The sequence below is a fragment of the Nannobrachium achirus genome, assembly GCF_963921795.1.
Source record: "Nannobrachium achirus genome assembly, chromosome: 19".
Lineage (NCBI taxonomy): Eukaryota > Metazoa > Chordata > Actinopteri > Myctophiformes > Myctophidae > Nannobrachium > Nannobrachium achirus.
The window spans coordinates 40119037-40139862 of NC_137826.1; the positions used below are offsets into that span (position 1 = coordinate 40119037).

General features: G+C 42.3%; 2 protein-coding genes across 2 annotated transcripts; one reads left to right on the plus strand and one right to left on the minus strand.

Annotated features, from left to right (window-relative positions):
• Positions 1 to 1384: 1384 nt before the first annotated feature.
• On the minus strand, positions 1385 to 10572 carry LOC308304827 (organic cation/carnitine transporter 2-like; the record flags this gene model as incomplete). The annotated part of the gene is made up of 11 exons (XM_080749456.1): positions 1385 to 1415; positions 2716 to 2851; positions 3589 to 3771; positions 4156 to 4370; positions 4879 to 4991; positions 5323 to 5449; positions 6499 to 6670; positions 7155 to 7309; positions 8045 to 8148; positions 8240 to 8422; positions 10360 to 10572. The coding sequence occupies 11 exons, from the start codon at positions 10570 to 10572 to the stop codon at positions 1385 to 1387; spliced, it is 1632 nt and encodes a 543-aa protein (XP_080605582.1).
• Positions 10573 to 12602: 2030 nt separating this feature from the next.
• LOC308304828 (sodium-dependent phosphate transport protein 2A-like) lies at positions 12603 to 20520 on the plus strand (the record flags this gene model as incomplete). The annotated part of the gene is made up of 12 exons (XM_080749457.1): positions 12603 to 12738; positions 13268 to 13411; positions 13788 to 13899; positions 14073 to 14268; positions 15143 to 15244; positions 15797 to 15854; positions 16354 to 16521; positions 16812 to 16928; positions 17041 to 17165; positions 17290 to 17402; positions 18033 to 18316; positions 20231 to 20520. 12 exons carry the CDS (start codon positions 12603 to 12605, stop codon positions 20518 to 20520), a joined length of 1845 nt encoding a protein of 614 aa, XP_080605583.1.
• Between the last annotated feature and the right edge of the window lie 306 nt (positions 20521 to 20826).

The window sequence follows — 20826 nt, forward strand, 5'->3', positions numbered from 1 at the left end:
CACTCTCTATATTCTGTTCATTCTGTTTTCGCACGGCATCCCTCTGCTACATACACAGTATGCCAAAAAATACAACTTGGATGCATACATTATATGTCAAGGTTTACAAATTAGCTCCCCAATAAGCTTTGTTAGGAAGACAACCAATAAAGCTAGCATTTGTAAAACAAACAAAGCAAAAAGGGAAAATAATTATGGGGGAGGATAAGCCTAGCTGGAGCTAGACTTCATCCCCACACATGTTAAAACCTATGGTTAAAACATGGAGGGGATCTATAAGTTACTAGTTAGCTGCATAGTATATCAGGCTGGCCCCAGGCTAACTCAGCGCCGTTACCGAGTTATGTGCCGTTATGGACAGAATAGTAAATATTCGTCCCCCCGACTTTCGGCGGGGGGATAGCTACAAGCTAAGCTACCATTCATAAACATTGAAAGTTTGGGGGAATGGTGCATCGCCGCGGTATTGACTCAGAGAACACAATATGATTGCAAATGTAAGAGTAGCCCAGAGTCAATAACAATGTCTTTAGGAGATTCGGATGTATTCAAATTCAAATACTTGTGAATGAACACACACACAAAGGGCTGCTGAATAAACAGGACGGTCGTCAGAGGGCTACTGCTACAACATCCTTTGACCAGCGTTGCTATCCATCGTATACATTGACTAAATTCTATACCAACGTATGGTATGCACTTGCACTAAAAGTACAACAATGACAAAGAGCAAGTATGTTTATTTTTTACAAACTTACCAGTTCAAAAGAAAAAGAGCCAGTTTCCAATCAGCGGGGAAGTTTTTTTCTTTCCTCAACTTTTGCCACCTCTCGTGTATATGAAGCAGATAAATCCGTGATTTCTGCCGTAGCTGGTCATATTCTTTTTGTTTTTGAATATAGTCCTGTGTTTTTTTCCTTTTCGTGGGTGGAGGATTAGTTCCAGGGAGCTCAGGTTTTTTCGGCTGTTGCTTCTCCATAGTTCAGCTCCAGAATAACTACAACCAGGCCAGCCTGTGCTAGCGTAATGGCTGATGTTATTTGCAAAGCCTCTAGTTACTTCCGGAGAACACGCGCTGTGATTGGCCAGAAGTATGATCCGGGACAAGGCGGATACGGATTCAGATGCAGATTACGTCATTTTGGCGCGAGATCCGGTCCACGGTAAGGATCGCAGTTTACATATATAGAGAAGGCTTTACAGGCTGAAATTCACGGAGCGGATCTTCTAAAACTTTTGTGATTTAATAGTTAGGACAATTTTAAGATTTGTTTTATAAAAAAAGTTACATAGTACAACTTTAACCTGATGATTATTATTATTTCTCCCCAATTTAGTCCTTATTCCAATTGATTCCTCCCCATGCACAGACATTTCTGTGTTGTCACTGCTGTTGTATCCTATTGGCTGTCCTCCTAGTGAGGAGCCCCCACCAGGAGGACGTAGACGTAGAGCCTTCGTCCTACTCCCCCCGCCCAACACTCCTTGCTGATGGATGCTGTCCCAGCCCGTAGGATTACGTGCAGTGACAATTATCAACCTCCCCACCCGCCTGCCCTCCCCTGAACACACGCCAATTGTGTTAATGTAGACCAGTGGTTTTCAACCAGTTGTCCGGGGACCACCAGTGGTACTTGAGGGGGTTCCAGGTGGTCCCCAGCTAAATGATGGAGAGTTGGTAACGAAATGGACCCTTATAGATATTTAACTCTTGAGAATGTAAAATGAAACCAACTGGATTTGGAGTCATTTTACATTCTCAAGAGTTAACTTATTGTTAAACATCTGCATCACGACGAAGTCTACACAATTGGTCAACGTTGGCCTGTTATTTCTCCTATGGTACCACATCAATACAGCATGGATGGAATTGTGGACAAAATGGACAACAAAATATTCTAACCTTTTAGCCTCTGAGAGGCTAAATCTAATCAAATGATGGTCCGTGGCTCAAATGCAGATTAATTAATGGACCTTGATATGAAAAGGGTTGACAGAGCCAGGTGCACCACTGAGGATTTGAACCCACGACCTCCGCGGTGGTGATGTTGAAGAACTATGTATAACATTTGACCCAGACATGGCAGCTCACTGTCTTTTGTTTCCCACAGGTGTTGTAAAAGGAAACGTTACAAGCTGCCTCAGACAACAGGAGAAGAAGAAAGCATCAACGAGACATTGTGAAAGCAAGACTCATCCTGCGATACAGTACATGTACTGTAGCTAGGAGCTGTGCTCATTTTAGACTCCGATTCATAACGTTACTGTATGTTTTTTTGGGGGGGGAGGGAAAGACTGTGGAAAACAGGCATATTTTTAATGTTGTTTATTTTAAATTAATTCATTATTGACACATTTCAACCAACACTAATAAAACAAATGTATGTTTATAAAATATACTAATGTACAAATATTACATATGTGTTGAATTCTGTCGTAGATGTGGCACAGATGGGGTTTCATCCACTGTACTGACGAAACATGCACACTTTATCCTGGCAAAGAAAAGGCATAGTATTAGAGTTTAAATCTAAATGCAGATAACCACTAATGCCCTATTTACTTTGTCGTAGGAAAAATAGCAAAGCTTGCCAATGTACAAGCTTGTGGATTGGCTATTCTTGCTATTTTTAAACATTTTGGAAAAAGGGAAAAAACATGTAGGACAAATCCTTATCTCCGAGATCACGAGTAGTAATTCTCCCGGGAGCATACCTTTCTCTCACATGCATCTGCTGGATGGTTTCAGGCAACGGTCGACCGAAGGTCTCTGGAAGGAAGAGAGTGGCCAGGGCAGACAGAAGAGCCAGAGAACCTAGCAGTAGATATGGTAGATACTTGTAGTATATACCTGCATATGGAGAAAAGCACATTTTAATGACTTAGGTTATAGGTTAGACTGTGTACGTGTGTGTGTGTGTGTGTGTGTGTGTGTGTGTGTGTGTGTGTGTGTGTGTGTGTGTGTGTGTGTGTGTGTGTGTGTGTGTGTGTGTGTGTGTGTGTGTGTGTGTGTGTATGCAGTATGTGCATACATTCATACACACACACACACGTGCACGCACGCACGCACACACACACACACACACACACACACACACACACACACACACTGTTGAAGTGCCATACGAACCACTCATTAATTAACTAATTATTGCATAATGAAGATAGTAACTATACAGTAGTTTGACCTGGTGGTATGGTTCTACTCTTGGGGATGTTCTCTGCAGCAGCAACACCAGGTATCCCACACATCAATACATTTTTGGTACAAGTTTCAATCTGTGCCAGTAACACCCTTTGGATATCACATTTTACCCATAGGCCTGTGATGTTTACCAAGTTCAAACCAAGTTATTACTCTTTGACAGAGTAGAAGTTGACATTGCAGATCTATAGTGTGTGCCAGCGGCTACGTCATTGTAGTCCTTAGCGGCCATTTCTTGGGACAAAACACAGGTGTTTCAATTGTTTGATTGCATAGAACTGATGCTTTACTCCAATCAGAACACCTGTGTAAGGCTGTGTTTACCCAAGAAATGGCCGCTCTTAGAACTACATTTGGCACACCCTATAGGGACAGAAACGTACTCAGTTCCATGGCATAAGGAGCGAGGATACTGCCCACTCTGGAAACCATGGCACAGGTGCCAACAGCGGTGTTTCTGATGACTGTTGGGTACAGCTCTCCGGTGAAGGCAAACATCAGGGCTGTACTGGTAGAAATGCACAATTTACCCAGCATCTCCAGTGTTATGGACAGGTCTGGTAGACCTAAGCAAAGAGAAGAAAATAAGAAAATAAAGTGGAATAGATGCATGTGTCTATTTGGATCATACAGTGTATGTTGTGTACATACGTATGTATATGCAAGTGCTCCGCAGTCTTGAATGTACAGTATATGTATACACACATTATTTAATGGTATTGGTTTTATTTGGCATTAATGTCAAGTTAGCCGCTCTTGGAGCCTGGCCTTCCTCTTTTAGATAAGATACGATGGACTTTATTACTTCCCAAAGCTTTATGGAATGCTGTTTAGGATGACATTGTATTTCACCTTTAGACTGAGAAGGATTAGTCTTTTAACTTCTAACATTGGTTGGTTTCCTATGATACATATCCCTATTTTCCAAGATACCAATAAGAAACAGCCACCTTGTGGCACCAGCTGAATGCAGTAAAGCATTCCTCCTGCGAGAACCATATTGAGCGACACAGACAGCCGCCTGGGAAGATACTGCAGCGCCAGCCAGCTGGAGACGTACGCCGGCACCTCCACGGCTGCCGAGATGAAACAGTTGACAAAGCGGTCGCCATGAAGGCGGGATGTGTTCAGGGACAGGCCGAAGTAGCCACTGCTTAGAGTGAACCTGGGAAGGACACACACACACACACACACACACACACACACACAGCAACTTTGTCTTTGTTCCAGCAGTAAGTACTGATCAATGATGGGTAGATGGATGGGCAGATTGATACTGTATATTTTGCATGCATATAGGGATGAATTAATATAGGCTATTGATATGGATGTGGATGATATGGATGTAGAATGTCTCCCTGTGTATAACATTCACTAGAACACAGAACTAAACGGTACAGGTTAAACTGTTTTGAAGCACACGCACTGACTGTTATTACTGAGTTCCCACAGATTCCCAATAATGAGACTAATTTGCCAACCCTTTTATGTAGATAGATAGATAGATAGATAGATAGATAGATAGATAGATAGATAGATAGATAGATAGATACCTTTATTATCCCAAGGGGGAAATTCAGTAAATGTGTGAAAGGTTAGCACGCTCCAAAAAGTAGGTCAACTAATGAAGTATGTGTGACGTGGTGTGTGCAAAACAGCCTGTGGATACTCACCACACTAGGGAGAGTATGAGTGTTGTGTTTCTGGTTTTGGTGAACCTTAGCAGGTCAATAACGCTGTGGGTTATTCGCTCCTCTGGGTTACATCTGTCTTTTGCCATGTCACTCTGCAGGACACAAAGCATCAGCCTCCCTCTCAGTTCAGTGTGTATTCTCCCTCCATGCCAAAATGTTATGTCTACGGCTGTCATCAGTCAATTATAATTGTAACTCTCTATTTCTAAACATAGCAGGGCCCTTTACAGTATACTGTATGTTAGGCTTTATGTCTTGCACTCCAAAACGACTGTGCACAATGCCTATTGGAGTATGTGATTCCCAGTGTAGGAGCCATAAAATCGGGATTACAATTAGTATTTTATAGTACTATAGTTCAGAGAATAGAAAAGAATAAATGTAATTGAAAAGGTTAAACAGAATGACTTAAAGTCAACTTACATCATAACCTTCAAAGATGACCTGCGGAGCCTCTACGTTGTTCTTCTTAGCAGCTTCTCTCAATATGGCCTCAGCCTCCTCTATTCTTCCCTGAGAGATCAGCCACCGAGGAGACTCTGGGATGAACCTGCCTCACAAGTAGGAGAGAGAAGGTCCACGCTTTCATTATGGAACACAGACAGTAGAGAGAGGTTCACGTTCACGTCAGAAGGGCTTTGCCTCAACAGCAAAGGTCCCTCTCAGATCATTACAGCCAACAGAAAACCTCATCCTTTTAAAATGTAATGATTTTAAGAGAAAAAGACGCCTCCAAAAATCTTAAATAACCTTCAAATCGATAGGCCTAAAATGTCATGTTACAATTGAGTGCGCATGCAACATGGTGCTTCAAAGAAGGATACCAGGTATAAGTATATGTTTAACATTTAAAAATTAAAAAAACACTGTCTGTCTGTCTGTCTGTCTGTCTGTCTGTCTGTCTGTCTGTCTGTCTGACTGTGTGTGTGTGTGTGTGTGTGTGTGTGTGTGTGTGTGTGTGTGCGCGCGCATGTGTGTGTGTGTGTGTGTGTGTGTGTGTGTGTGTGTGTGTGTGTGTGTGTGTGTGTGTGTGTGTGTGTGTGTGTGCGCGCGCGTGTGTGCGTGTGTGTGCACTTGTGCGTGTGTGTTATAAAACGTTTTTCTTTTCTTTTTTTTTTGATCTATGATGCTGAACAGGTTCCTTGAAAACAAGACTTGATTACTGGCCAGTATATTGGAACATTTTATCATTACAGTCACGCAAGGATTTAGAATCAGAACTATTACATCCATCTGTCACAGGCAATAGTGATAATATTAAGTCCCCAATATTATGTGAAAAAATCACACTCGTGTGAACTGAGCGGTGGAGGCTGTGTGTGTGTGTGTGTGTGTGTGTGTGTGTGTGTGTGTGTGTGTGAGTGTGCGTGCGTGCGTGCGTGCGTGCGTGCGTGCGTGTGTGTGTGAATGTGAGTCTGAACAACAGCGCCCCTCCCTAATGTGTGGTCAGAAAAGGTTACTGCAGGCTACAGACACGGACGCAGACAGACATACATACCCACACACACCGCCACGTATAGGAGCGTTGTGACCACCGCTCAAAAAAAAAATCCAAACTGGCTCAGTAGTGATGGTTCTTCTTCAATGACTGCAACTCACCACCAGAGGGGGATGTAGACCAGGCCAGGCAGAGATAAAGCCAGCAGAAGATACTTCCAGTCCCTTATGAAATAAGCAAAGAGAGGCAGCATCATGTAGCCAACAGCAAAGAACAGACACACTCCCAGAGACACATACAGGACGCGTACATTGCCTGTCAAGATCTCAGTACCTGGAGGGAAGCAGAGGGAGAGTAATACACCAAAATAAAACAAGTTTATCGGCTAGACCTGTTCCGCAGGAACAGGTCTAGCCGATTGCATGTGAAATGCTGGAGTCGCAGGCCAAAAATAGCAGATTAACAAGCTACCGTGACGTGTTGTGAGCTTGTGGATCAGTTTCTTTCCCCCCATAGTAGACAGGACAAACGCTGTAAAAACCTGATAAAAGGGTGTAAAACTTTTCTCTGTTGATTATTATGTTGTAGTTTTTTTTTCCCTGTAGAATCCATGTCTGAAATATAAACTTTTGTGTTGTGCAACAACAATACAACAATATACATTGCATAAATGGATTCTACAGGAAGAATTACAGAATCAACTGAGAAAAGTTTGGTACACCCTTTAATCAGGTTTTTACAGCGTTTGTCCTGTCTATAGTAGGCTAAATGTTACATTCAGCACATTCCCATCCATTCCCAATATGTGAATAGTTACCTAAGACAAAAGCAGCCACATAGTTGGAGATCTGGCCCAAACCAACGATGAAGAAGAGGATAGAGAACACCGTCCACGAAGAAGAGAAGATTTGGACAAAGGTGAAAAGTGTCTGGACTGCCATGGTTGCAAACAGAACTGGCTTTCTTCCAAACCTTAAAAAAAAGGAGACAGAATTTGCCAATATGTGTTTTGTTTTGTTTCTCTTTCCTTTGCAATTTAGTTAATGGCTGGGAGTCTGAGACCCTATTCAACTAATTACAGGGTAAATGGTCACGTAAAGAAAGTGCTAAAAAAAACTATTAAGTGCTACATAGTTAACCAACCAACAGAAGGCAGGCGAGGTAAACATTAGAATCTGTGGACAAGCAAACGGCATACTAAATGCAGGTGTTATTGAGCATTATGAGCACTATAACCAACATACAAAGAGGCCTTTGAGCAGTTATAACAATAAAAAAGTTGTCATTCTACTAAAACTCTTTTTCTCTCTTTTTAATAGGCCAGCCATACACATCTGGACAAAGGGAAACTGTTAGTTATTGTTGGTGGATTATAAACCAGATAGACCAACACTAACACAGGTTAACTATTAGTCCATACGGAAGGTCAAAGTGTGCAGTCTCAATCCCATGACCTTTTCCTTATGTCAGTCACAAATGGGCAGTGGCAGGCAGTAACAAAGTGCATTTACTTGAGTACTGCACTGTTTCTATACCTTTTTGTATTACTTTCCCTCCACTACATTTTAAAGACAAATATATTACTTTTGACTACAATCCTAGGAAGGCTGTGAAGTATACTCATTCATTTCAGGCCATTTCCCCGCAAGCCTGATGAGACGGGAGCATCAGGTCATGTCAAATAATCATGCCTCGTGTTTCAAATACCTGTCTGAGATCTGTCCAGAGAAGAAGGACCCACTCAGAACTCCAAGGAAGTACAAGGAGGAGGTGAACGGTTGCTTCCACTGGTTGCTGCATACCAGGTCAAACTGCAAGTTGACAATTTACAGTACAATTCACATAAATTGCAGCTTTAACTTGAAAGTGTAAACACACGCGCACACAGGCACGCACACTGACCTCCGTGACTATGGTGGACTGGTAGACGTCTTGGCTGTAGCTCCATCCGTCCACACAGCTCTCCTGTCTCAGTTCAGTGAGGTTCACATCCTGACCGGGGACGTAGCCCAGAGCAGACAGGTTCCTGACCTCATCCAGTCTGTAGCGCTGGCATCGGCTCTGCTCCTCCTGTCCGTTCACCACCTTGTCAAATATAACATAACCTTCATCACGGTGCAATATTAGCAGTGATGGGCAAGCTACTTGTAAAATATAGTGAGCTACACTACTAGTTACTCTTGATTAAATATAGCTCAACTACACTACAAGCTATCCCCAGAGAAGTGTAACAAGTTACACTACAAGCTACAGGACAGAAATAGCTAGCTACATCAACACTACTTTTTCTTTCTTCTTTTTTCCACCAAACAAATGGGCATGCAGGCATAAAATGCTTGCAAAAGAAATGTTTATTATAAAACAGACTGAAACTGGAAACCTTCTGTCTGGATTTAAATTAAATGTATACCCCTCACTATTGGGGACACTATTGTAATGACTGTTCTATTAATTCATTCATTCATCCCGACCGTGATGGCCCAGCTACTTGGAAAATGTAGTAAGCTACATTACTAGTTACTCTTGATTAAACTAAGCTCAACTACACCACAAGCTATCCCCAGAGAAATGTAGCTAGTTTCCGTTACGCTACTTAGAAATGTAGTTAAGCTACATAGCTAAGCTACTTGTAGCTAGCTACTGCCCATCACTGAATATTAGCCCTATATGAATGTAACTTGGGATGCACCGATATGGAAATTCTGGGACCCTCCAAATGTTTATATTTGGCCAACAACAGATAGCCGATATAGTGTATTTATTTAGTTTTGGTTATTATTAATTCCCCCTTTTGTGCCAGGGAAATAAATACATCCTTATTATTAAAAAATCGCACCCATGCGAAGTGAGCGGTGCAAACTAATTCCTGTAAGGGCGCCTGCGCGAATCAGTGTTGATAGGCATGCTTGGCAATATTCTTTGTGTTGTGTATGATGTCAGTCTAGAGGTCTGCTCAGACTATATAAGGTTTTCGTGTGTCCTGACCTTTACACCATACAGAGGACGGAACCATCTCTAGACAGAACCAGCTCTGCCACCAGAGCCTGATGACTCTGGTGGTCGTCAGTTAGGCAACCAGGGACCTTATTTGCCTCTAGATTTTTGTTTATGACCCTATACTAATTATTTCGGCAAAGCCGAAGTATTTGAATTTCATACCACGATTATTTTGACCAAAGAATCATCCGTTATCCTGGGGCGGAACATTTGGTCTAGTTAACTCATGTTACCCTCATTAGTGACAGCATAATCTTTTTTTCCAAAAGCTGTTTATTTGTATTTTAAATTTTTGGGAACCACAGACCTTGCAGCAACAGCTGTACAACCAAGTACAACAGCTGTCAGCCAAGTACAACAACTGTCAGCTATGTTCAAGACCACTGACTTGACTGAATCTTTCAAGAAGAGCTGGGCCCGAAGAGCCCGAAGAACTGGGCAATCAGTGGATACCCAGTGGATATTGTGTTTATTTGTATTTTAAACTTCATTTAAACTATCATTTATAACCTGTAAGATCTCCACAGTCTGTCTAAAAGTGTGGTTATTTTATCGCTTATAAGTGAATATTCATCTAATACAATTTTGAAATTCAAGGTTAGCACCGCTCAATAATTTTTTATGACGTATCTAGGCGGCCTAAACGCGTTCTAAATCAGAGTTAACCAATCGGGTGCCTATGTGACTATGACATCATGGACAGATCAACAGAATCGAAGTGTTTCATTGGTCTAGCCTAGCGGACTCATGTCATCATCATTTGTGACATCATGGTTTTGGTAAAAAAGCGGTCTATAGGAGCGGTTAGCACCGCTCAAAAAAGAAAAAGTAGTACACTCTCAGAGTTATAGGCCCGTAAGTGTCCTTTTTGCTTCCTATTCGTAATTTAGCTGGGCTCCCCCTGGAACCCCTGAAGGACTCCTGGATTTCCACAAACCCCTCCCTTGAGAACCAATGCGTTAGAGGCCACACTGCGATGTATTAACATACCGTAAAGAACAATACTCTGCTAGTCAGGTGCTCACCTCTACTGGGATGATGGCCTTGCGCCACTCTGCGGTTAGGTTGACATCTGGAACCAGGCAGTGGTGGCGGGGGGTGTCGGCCAGGAAAATGACCGAGAACGCACTGAAGCCATTGGGAATGGTGCTGGTGCAGAGCAGGAAGAACACCGTCTGCTGGAAGTGCCCCCACTGTCCCAGGAAGGCTGTGGTCTCCTCGTAGTCCTTCAGAGCCATAAGGCCCAGGAGTCTAAGAACCAAGAAGATTCAAGAATCTCCTTTCCTTGCTGACACTAAAATACCGCCTCCTCATTAAGTCAGGTGATGTGTCAGACGTGTCCGAAATACAAGCAGTCTGTTGGAAATGCGCCCCACTGTCCACTCCAAGGCCTCCTCATAATCCCTCATAGTCTCGTCCAGGCTCAGGAATCTCCTATTTGTTCTGCCTCCGGTAACAATACCTAACGTCTTCCTGGTTTAATGTCTTACTCCCCTCTAAGTACTTCTGCAGATAGACTTTGATCCATGATCTGCTATCTGCCATATCTGCTATCTGTCTATTTCCAGTGGCAAGATAAACTATACCACACTGAAAATCCAATGTTATGCTGACATTTAGCAATAGTGCCTGTACTGCCTGTGAATGTATTTTTGTCCCAGGGCCCACACAGACATTTGTGCAGTAAAAAATAAGTGGGGCAAGCATTCCCAACTTATTTCTGACTTGCATTGTTCCCGAGTAGGACAGTGAACAGGGCCAAGGGGCACCGGTCTAGTAGTTTCAACTACTGTACATGCAAGTGCTACTGTATGAATATACAGTATATAGTCACAAATATTGCATGGAATTGTATTTAAAATGAATTAGACAGCTTACCTTAAAATTATGTCAAGCATACATGCATTTATTTTCTTCTCTGTGCAACAGAGAAAGAAAGAGGGACACCTTATGGGTCACAACCAAGGTTTGGAAACCGCAGTGTGTACACACTATGGCACCAGGCCCCTTTAAGACCAGCACTTGTGGATTAACTACTTTCAACCTGGCATCCCTATTTTGAACATGTAAATATAGCTGAAAGTTTTCCAAAATTGCTCAAACCTATATTTATGTATTTAGGTATTTACAGTATGTATTTGTTTGTTTGTTTGTTTGTTTGTTTATTTAGATCGCTCATAAAACAAGTATAAATTAGGGCATAACTTCCATTTCAAATCACTTTACGTAAATTAAAGAACAATAAATATGTTGAATGGGCATGGCAAACAGCAAAGTATGGATGTGGCAAGACAAAAGTGGAAGACATCACCAACGCTACTGGTACTAGCAGCGAACAAATAATTAAATAAAAAGGGTGGAGGGAGAGAGTTCAAAGTTTCCCATCTCTTAATTTTTTTCCACGCTGACTTCCATTCTTTTCCCTTTTACTCTCTGTCTCAGGCTGGTCTCACTGTGTGTTAAAGAAGGTAGGTAAATTATTTGTTTGTACTTGTGCCTTTATTCTTTCACACCTTCACGGTTTCTACTAATTGTGTTACTTTATTTTTTTCCTCCGAGTTCAGTTTTTAGTTGATTAAGATCATAGAGTAGATAGTAGATGTATTCAGGCTGAAATAGTCTATCTACCTTTACTTGGCTTTTTCTGCTTTCTCTGACACTTATTTCACTCTTTCTTTTCTTTTGCCCTTTCACCCTTGTCTTTCATTCTTGCATTATTGGGGCAAAATTTCACAAAAGTAATACTACAAAATCTTCTCTTTAGTTATAAGGACGTTAACTGATCTACCACCATTATTCATTGGGTTTCTGTAACTGTTTTATAAGTCACAAATTAGCCTCAGGGGGGGATGTTTCTTTTAGCAATGTTGGCAAAACTAACATCATTGAATTATTTTATTCATAGCCACATTTTGAGAACTTAACTCTAATATTAATAATTATTACTTTAGCTTTTGAGCAAAATTTAAAGTCTTGCCAAAATGTAGCCTTCTCTCTCACTCCTTGCAGTGAGCAACTCGTTCACTAGCCTAGCTTTATTATAATGCCACTAAAGAAAACAAGAATTGGGTTAAATTTCAATCTGACAGTTACGACTTAGGCAAGGAATGTGACAGGAGCTACAGGAGCAGAGAAAAAAAACTGAATCACTAAATTCAGGGTGTTGACCATAAGGAATGGTTTGGATCAATCATCGTCTTCCTCTACAGCTGAAAATGAAATAAATCATGTGTTCTTGCTGTCTCTATGCCGCAGGAGATTTCACGCCATGGAAAGTCAATCAAAAGCCGGAAGTGTGAGATCGGTTGCTGCCGGCATCTCCAAGATCCCCCTCCTCTTCATCCTTCTTTACCTCTTTGTCTGCTCCCTCGACATCCTCAGCTCCGCCTTCCAGCTGGCCGGAGGTACACAGCCTTCATCATCATCATCATCATCACCACCATCACCCTCACTGTCGTTCCGCAGCATGTTACTGCTTACATCACATACCAGATACTGCAATCCATCTTTATTTTCCTGTCTCTTTCTTTGTCCCACACTTATATTCAATTATGTCTCTTTTTAACATCAAAGGCGTAACCCAGAAACGTCCATATCCCAAAACTTTCCAGAATGTGTGAAATACTGTGATTATTTTTGGTCTACATTTCGTTATAACCAGAATTATCCCTGAAGGGGTGCAAGTAGCCGATGCTCACAACGTGTAAATCTGCTATTTTCTGTGTTTTAAAAACATTTTGAAAGCAACCCAAACTTCTGGGTTCTGAGAACTGGGGTTAGTACGCTCCCGAGCAGGGCCCACATTTCGGTTCCAAGGCGAGGAGCCTTTCTGAAACCGAGCCATAATGCATGGAATCAAACCCAGAAACCATTATTCTCCATTAGTGTGTCTTATATCTCTCTCTGTGTCTCTGTGTGTGTGCGTGCCACCAGGCAGGGCCGCGGGGGACATCCTCCAGGACAGTGCGGTGCTGTCTAACCCCGTGGCGGGGCTGGTGGTGGGGATCATGGTGACGGTGCTGGTGCAGAGCTCCTCCACCTCCACCTCCATCACCGTCAGCCTGGTGTCCTCTGGATGTGAGTTATACAAACATCCACACAATAACTATACTACCAAACAGTGACATTTTTATCGGTTGCGAGTAAATATCAACAATAGATCTGCTATTTTAGCAGATCTAGCAGATCTAGAACAAGCTCACAATGTGTCGCTTCACGCAGTGTTGCCAGCTTGTAGATCTGCTGTTTTCACTAGTTTGGGTCCCAGGCAAGCATCTAATTTCCCTTTTGGGTCTTTAGCTATAAACTTTGAGAACCACTGCTATACTCTTAGCAAACCTGCACTGTAAAAGCAAAAGGTATGATAGAGGTACATGTGTATCCATTTGATGTGTCTCTGTCTCGTTATACGTCTGTCAATCTATTTATCTATCTGTTTATCCGTCCATCATAGTATTGAATGTTCAGTCTGCTATCCCTATCATCATGGGCTCCAACATTGGGACGTCAGTCACCAACACCATCGTTGCTCTGATGCAGGCTGGCGAAAGAGATGAGTTTGATCGGTAGGCCTACGAGTATAGTGTGTGTGAGTGAGTTACAGTATTTTGTATGTGTGTGTGCGTGTGCGTGTATGTCCATGCACATGCACACGCATTTGCGTCTGTTCATTTGGGATCGACTGTACAGCAAATGAAAACATAAAGCAAATGGTTTTTTTTTATCATGCCTTTTACAGGGCGTTTGCTGGAGCCACAGTTCACGACTGTTTTAATTGGCTGTCCGTGCTGGTGCTCCTCCCCCTAGAGGTTGTGAGTGGTCTCCTGAGACGTCTGTCACAGGCGGCAGTCGACTCCCTCCAGCTCAGGACTGGAGAGGAAGCCCCAGAGCTCCTAAAGGTCATCACTGAACCGCTCACCAAAATGATTATACAGGTATATACAATGTAAACCCATCACTAAACCGCTAACCAAAATGATTATACAGGTGCTGCTATTCACTGTACACCATGCATCACTGAACCATTCGCATGATTATACAGGTGGTTTTTAACCATATTAATTATTCAGCAATTATTGAGCCACGGACCACCATTTGATGAGATTTAGCCTCTCGGACCCAAAACTTGGAAGATTCCATTATTGTTGTATAGGATTTTGTACACAATTCCTTTCTGTATTGCCATAGGACTGACAACAGGTCAATCAAAAAAACACTTCTTCTACATTCTGTAATTGTAATTGTGTAGACTTCTTGTAAATTAAGTAATGCAGGGGTTTAACAATAATTTAACTCTTGAGGGCTTGAAATGAAACCAAATGGACCTGAAATGTCTTTAACTCTCAGGAGTTAAAGATCTATAAGTGTCCATTTGGTTACAAACTTTCATCATTTAGCTGGAGACCACCTTGAACCCCCTCAAGGACCACTGATGGTCCCCAGACCACTGGTTGAGAACCACTGCTATTCAAAGTACCATGTACACCTTGCACTGTTGGTTTCCATCCCTGCCATTTACCCACATAAGTCCTATATACTTTGTAGTAAGACGAATAGCGAAAATAGCTGATTTGCAAGCTCACAACATCGTAATGCAACACTTTGTGAGCTTGTAGATCGTCTATCTTCACATTATAAAAGAGCTTTTGATTAAATACATTGGACTACATTGGAACACGTTTTTCTTTTTTTTTTCTTTTTCTTTTTTTTTCATTTCCGGAAAAGTAACACTTTTGAACATACTAGGTTTCGATTCTTTCGAAACTATGATGTGTAGGCTAATTGGTTGTCTCTGTCCTGTCCATGTAGCTGGACCCCACTGTCATCACAGCAGTCGCTATAGGAGATCAGAGCATGAGGAACAGGAGTCTGGTGAGACACTGGTGTCAAAGCACAGTCATCGCAGTGCAGGTATGTGTGTGTGTGTGTGTGTGTGTGTGTGTGTGTGTGTGTGTGTGTGTGTGTGTGTGTGTGTGTGCGTGTGCGTGTGCGTGTGCGTGTGCGTGCGCGTGCACGTGCGTGTGGCGTGTGCGTGTGTCATAACAACTAAGTTGTTAGTTGTGATGACTGTATTGTAGGGATGTATTCTGAGAAATAAATTATTTAATTTGTCGACTAATCATCTAGTTGATTCGATTCAATTGTTCATTCAATCATGCACAGACCAGCCTTTTCAGGTTGGAGTGATTATTGGTTAACTAGACTTTACATTAATAATTGACAAATCAACTGGCAATGTCATACTCATACATTAAGACCAAATCAACCGATTAATTGACCATCATGGGACATGCGCCCTAATGTGTTTGCATGTGTAAGCTTTTGTATGTACCAACATTTTCAGGGGCCATTTTATGAATCAATCACAGATGTAATGCTCACTTAAAGGAATCTCGCACACAGTTCACCTTTTTTTTTCTTAATATCTTTCTCTCCCTTTTTTCTGTCTGCATGGGCTGACAGAAGAATGAAACAGCCTGGAGTGCACACAACCACTCTCTGTCAGAACACACAATGAAATGTAAGACATTTTTTAAAGTATGTCCTCAATCGTCTTCAGATGGAAATATGACATAGGGTCTGTTCTGCACAAGTTTGACTGTGCTCGTCTGGAATGACGCTCGAGGCACAACTCAAAAGTAGGAACTCAGAACACAAAATCAAACACAGGAGGCACGAGGGGAATGAAGGCAAAAATGTAAAAACTGGAGATGTGGACAGGCAGTGACCTTGACATATTTGTTCTGTTCTATTCTATTACTATTCTTTTACCAATAATTGTTCTATTACTATTCTAAGTTTACCAATAATTTCACACCATTAGTTCCCCCTACTGTGTAATTTATTTTACATTCAGGGTTAGCATCCCATAGCCACTAGTCACTTTCTTCTCTACCTATTTAGATATTGTTCATGTTATAGTCTCGACTGTCAAAGTAATCAGTTACCTTACCGTTAGATTCAAATCCATCCTTAGACAATATAGCGTGTCTGTCTGTCTGTGTGTCTACGTGTCCCAGGCAGCCATCTGTTTGTGGACAGCTCTCTATCAGACGTGGCCATAGGTCTGATCCTGCTGGGCTGCTCTCTGCTGGTGCTCTGCAGCTGTCTGGTAGTTCTGGTCAAAGTACTGGGCTCACTGCTGAAGGGCCAGCTGGCCGCTGCAGTCAACACTGTTATTAATACAGGTCTGTATAGGGGCGCGCGCACACGCACGCACGCACGCACGCACGCACGCACGCACACACACAAAAGAATATTTGTGCCTTACAAGATTTTTGTTAAAAAATATAGTACTTGCAGGTCTACAAGCTCACAACGCATCGCATCGCAACGTGTTGTGAACTGAACTCATAGATTCTGCTATTCAAATCATGTACCGTATATACTGTTGGGTATAAGTGGTTAAAAGTGGCTGATTTTGGTGCTTTATTAACCATTTTTTTCTGGGGACCCCCTGGAAACCCCTCCTGTCCAGATTTCCCCTATCCATTTGGCTGGCTGGCAGGTTATCTAGCTCTCTTAGTGGGAGCAGGCATGACCTTTGTGGTTCAAAGTAGTTCTGTCTTCACCTCTGCAATCACGCCGCTCATAGGTATGACACACACACACACACACACACCCTCGCACAAGCACACACACGCACACACACTTGATGACTTGGCTGGAAATGCTTGTTGCGTTTAACGCATGAAGGACCCACTCAGGTATCGGTGTGATCAGCATTGAGAGAGCCTATCCTCTGACGCTGGGCTCCAACCTGGGTACCACCACCACCGCAATACTGGCAGCCCTGGCAAGTCCTGGAGATAGACTGGCTGCATCAGTACAGGTACACACACTCCCACGCATGCATGGACGGACGGACCCATGCACACACGCATGCACATTTTCTCATTAACTCTGTCATTCTCAGTTGCAATGAAGAATAACCTCTCCTCTCCTTTACTCTACAGGTGGCCCTGTGTCATTTCTTCTTCAATGTCCTGGGTATTCTGTTATGGTACCCAGTACCAGCCTCCCGCCTCCCCATCCACATGGCTCGTGCCCTTGGCAGATGTACTGGCAGGTACTGTAATACAGTTTTTCACGATTGTTAACACACGTTTCTCAATACAATAACGGCTTTCTCAAAACTGCACACACAAAACTGAAAACCGTACACACAAAATGCTAAACCTGACACTCCCTTCGCAAGATGACTCTTTGCCATCAAATCTCTTAACTGTGTTTTCATTTGGTACACACAGCCATATCTTCAAATGACACATACCATTCATTGAGTACACACAACTAAGCATTTGCTGCACACTACCAAGCATTTACTGCACACTGAAGTGCAACATTGAAAACAACTGTAGAAACCATATGATAGACACATCATGACTCTGGAGAATGGGCTATTTCTCCTTTTGCAAAACGATTCAATGTAGGCCTACCTTTTGATTGATACTTTGAGATTTGACGTGATTTTACGTGATAAGTATGTGCAACAACTGAATATTCATTCCCTGAAGAAGACCTTGTGTGTGCAGCTTTTTCTTTAATTCTGTACATACCTAGGTCAGCAGCACCTCATGCAGTTTGTTTGCATGTTTTCATGCTATAACATGGTTTGCATTTAATGAAACCTCAATAGGTTAAAAGACATATGGATTAATAGGGATTAAAAACAACAGGAACAAACAAAACCCCGCAGGTACCGCTGGTTTGCTGTGCTCTACCTGCTGCTCTGCTTCCTGCTCATCCCCTGCGTGGTGTTTGCTCTCTCCATGGCCGGGTGGAGGGTGCTGGCCGGGGTGGGGACGCCGCTGGGCTTGGCGGCCGTCTTTGTGGTGGCGGTGAACGTGCTCCAGGCGCGGAGGCCGGGGTGTCTGCCGCGCAGGCTGCAGAGCTGGGCCTTCCTGCCCGTCTGGATGACCTCCCTACAGCCCCTGGACAACCTCATCACCATGGTGACGCTGAAGTGCAGACGGGGGAATGGTACGTACGGTATAAAATCATGTTGTATTTGGATAAATACAGTGTCATAATAGGAGAGTTGCCATAAATGTCGGTAACACACTCCTCAGTTCATTATAGAGGCTATGCGCGTGACGTCATTGTACAAGGAAGTTATGCGGGAAATAATACTAATCTGGGAAGCACACACTGTAGCGACGGCAGCTTTCATTCTTTCTGAACACCGGCCAAAAATATCTAAATTGGTAAAGCTGTTGTGCGATTGACTATACAAACAGATTAAAAATAACTCTGAGCTATCATTTTAGAGACTGCTGAAAGCTAAAGAAAAAAATAAGTAAATGTATCGCTGCAACTTCACAGAAACAACTGGATCTAGCAACAGTAAACAGCCCATTTCAGAGAATATTTGAAGGATTTGTGTACCATGTCGCACTCTAGTGGCTCCAACATATCTCGGTAGACATATATTGAAAGTCTTTGTAAGCCTTGCTGAGCCATGAGGCGCATAGGGCAGGATCCAACCCTTGATGCTGAGTGCCAAGCAGGGAGGCACTGGGTCTAATTTTTCAGTCTTTGGTATGACTCCAAAGACTGTACGAGCCGGGGATCGAACCCTGACCTCCCAGTCTCAGGGCGGACACTCTAAACACAACCCTACTTCTTAACTTAAGGCATAGCATGAATATTGTTGGCTCGTCCGCATAGGCACGAGAGTCTGCAGACTCTTCTGTACATCCTATTATAGTCCTCCAGACCAGAGGTTTTCAAAGTGGGTGACGGGGCACCCTGGGGTGCCGTGACGGCAGTCCAGGATTGCCGAGAGATAATTTGATAATATTTGGATTTTTTTTTGTACAATTGAAAAAATATTTAGTATCATTTTAAACTTGTGACGGCAGTCCAGGATTGCCGAGAGATAATTTGATAATATTTGGATTTTTTTTTGTACAATTGAAAAAATATTTAGTATCATTTTAAACTTGAACTACAATGTTATTTTCAGTAAGTTCTAACCAAAATGGCTATTATCTCAACATTTTCCTTGCAACATAATCACTAAAATATTGTCACTGTCGGGCAGAAACCTTGTATCTCCAAGTTTCAAATGTGTACGTCTTTTGGTAAAGCAAAGCCCTGCTTCATCATACAAGACCGTCGCACAAAACTAGTGAAAACAGCCGATCTATAAGCACACTCGCGATGCGAGGCGTTGTGTGCTTGTAGATCTGCTGTTTTTACTAGTTTAGTCCATTTTTTAGATGATAAATACAAAATGAACGAAGGTTTACACCCGACAACGACGATATGCTATAGATATAAGGTGCTGGGAGTGAAAATTATAATGTAGGGGTGCCTCAGATTAAAAAAATATTTATGGGGTGCCCTGAGACAAAAAAGTTTGGGAACCCCTGCTCCAGACCTCAGATTCTAATCAATTCCTTCAGAAAAGCTTTGAGAAGTATTTTTTATTCATGTTTTTATTCTGTTAAATAAAATCTGCTCTTTGTATTGCATTCCGACAAACCTGCCAACAAACATCGTTTCAATTTCAAGTACTCTATTGTCACAATTCTGTATAATACAGTGGACAAGTACAGATCTCCTCTGAACCTCTCCTCAAACAGATTCTCAAACTTTATAGATAGATAGATAGATAGATAGATAGATAGATAGATAGATAGATAGATAGATAGATAGATAGATAGATAGATAGATAGATAGATACCTTTATTATCCCAAGGGGGAAATTCAGTAACTTTCTGTTCTATGTAGTCAGTGTACTTGGCATGCATAAGGTATGCATGGTCACACAATCTGGGATTGTATGCGGATGTCCCCAGACTCCCCACAGACATGAGATGTTGATGAAAATTACATCACGTCAGGTGGCAACTATAATTAGGCATTAATCCTTGTTTTGTGTTCATATAGGTGAGGATGGTGTACGTAATGCTGGACCGCTGGCGCTGATGGAAACCATTGCTACTGCACCTGCGAGCGGAAAAGAGAAAACTATGCAAATGGGAGGTGAAGGAGACATGAAACAGATGACAGGAGAAGCGGACAAAAACGCTGCTCTCTGCTTCACTGAAAAACACGACACAAACAACACCACTCCGTTTTCTGCAGGAAATACTATAGAAGATATGTATGTTCTGTATTCAGTAGATGTGAGCACAGCAGCTCTCACTCAACAGTGCATTAAGAGCACTCATTTATAGTGTTACGGCTGATCTAGGAACGTTTGCATTGTGTGGTGTCACAGGATTACAGTTTATCACAAACTTGTGGCTTCACATACCATGTTTGTGTGCATGGATAATTCTTATGATGACACTATCAGGATTGACTATCTAAGTCCCCACAATTTGGTTTTCTGAAAGGGTGTCCAAAGTGCGGGGGGCCAAATGTCACCCGATGACTAACTTCAGCTTCATTCCTATATTGTACTTTAAACAGCCCGCCAGCACCGTCAAACAAGACTATTTTCCCAGAGTATAATTTATCAGGATTCCTTGTTCCCTGTC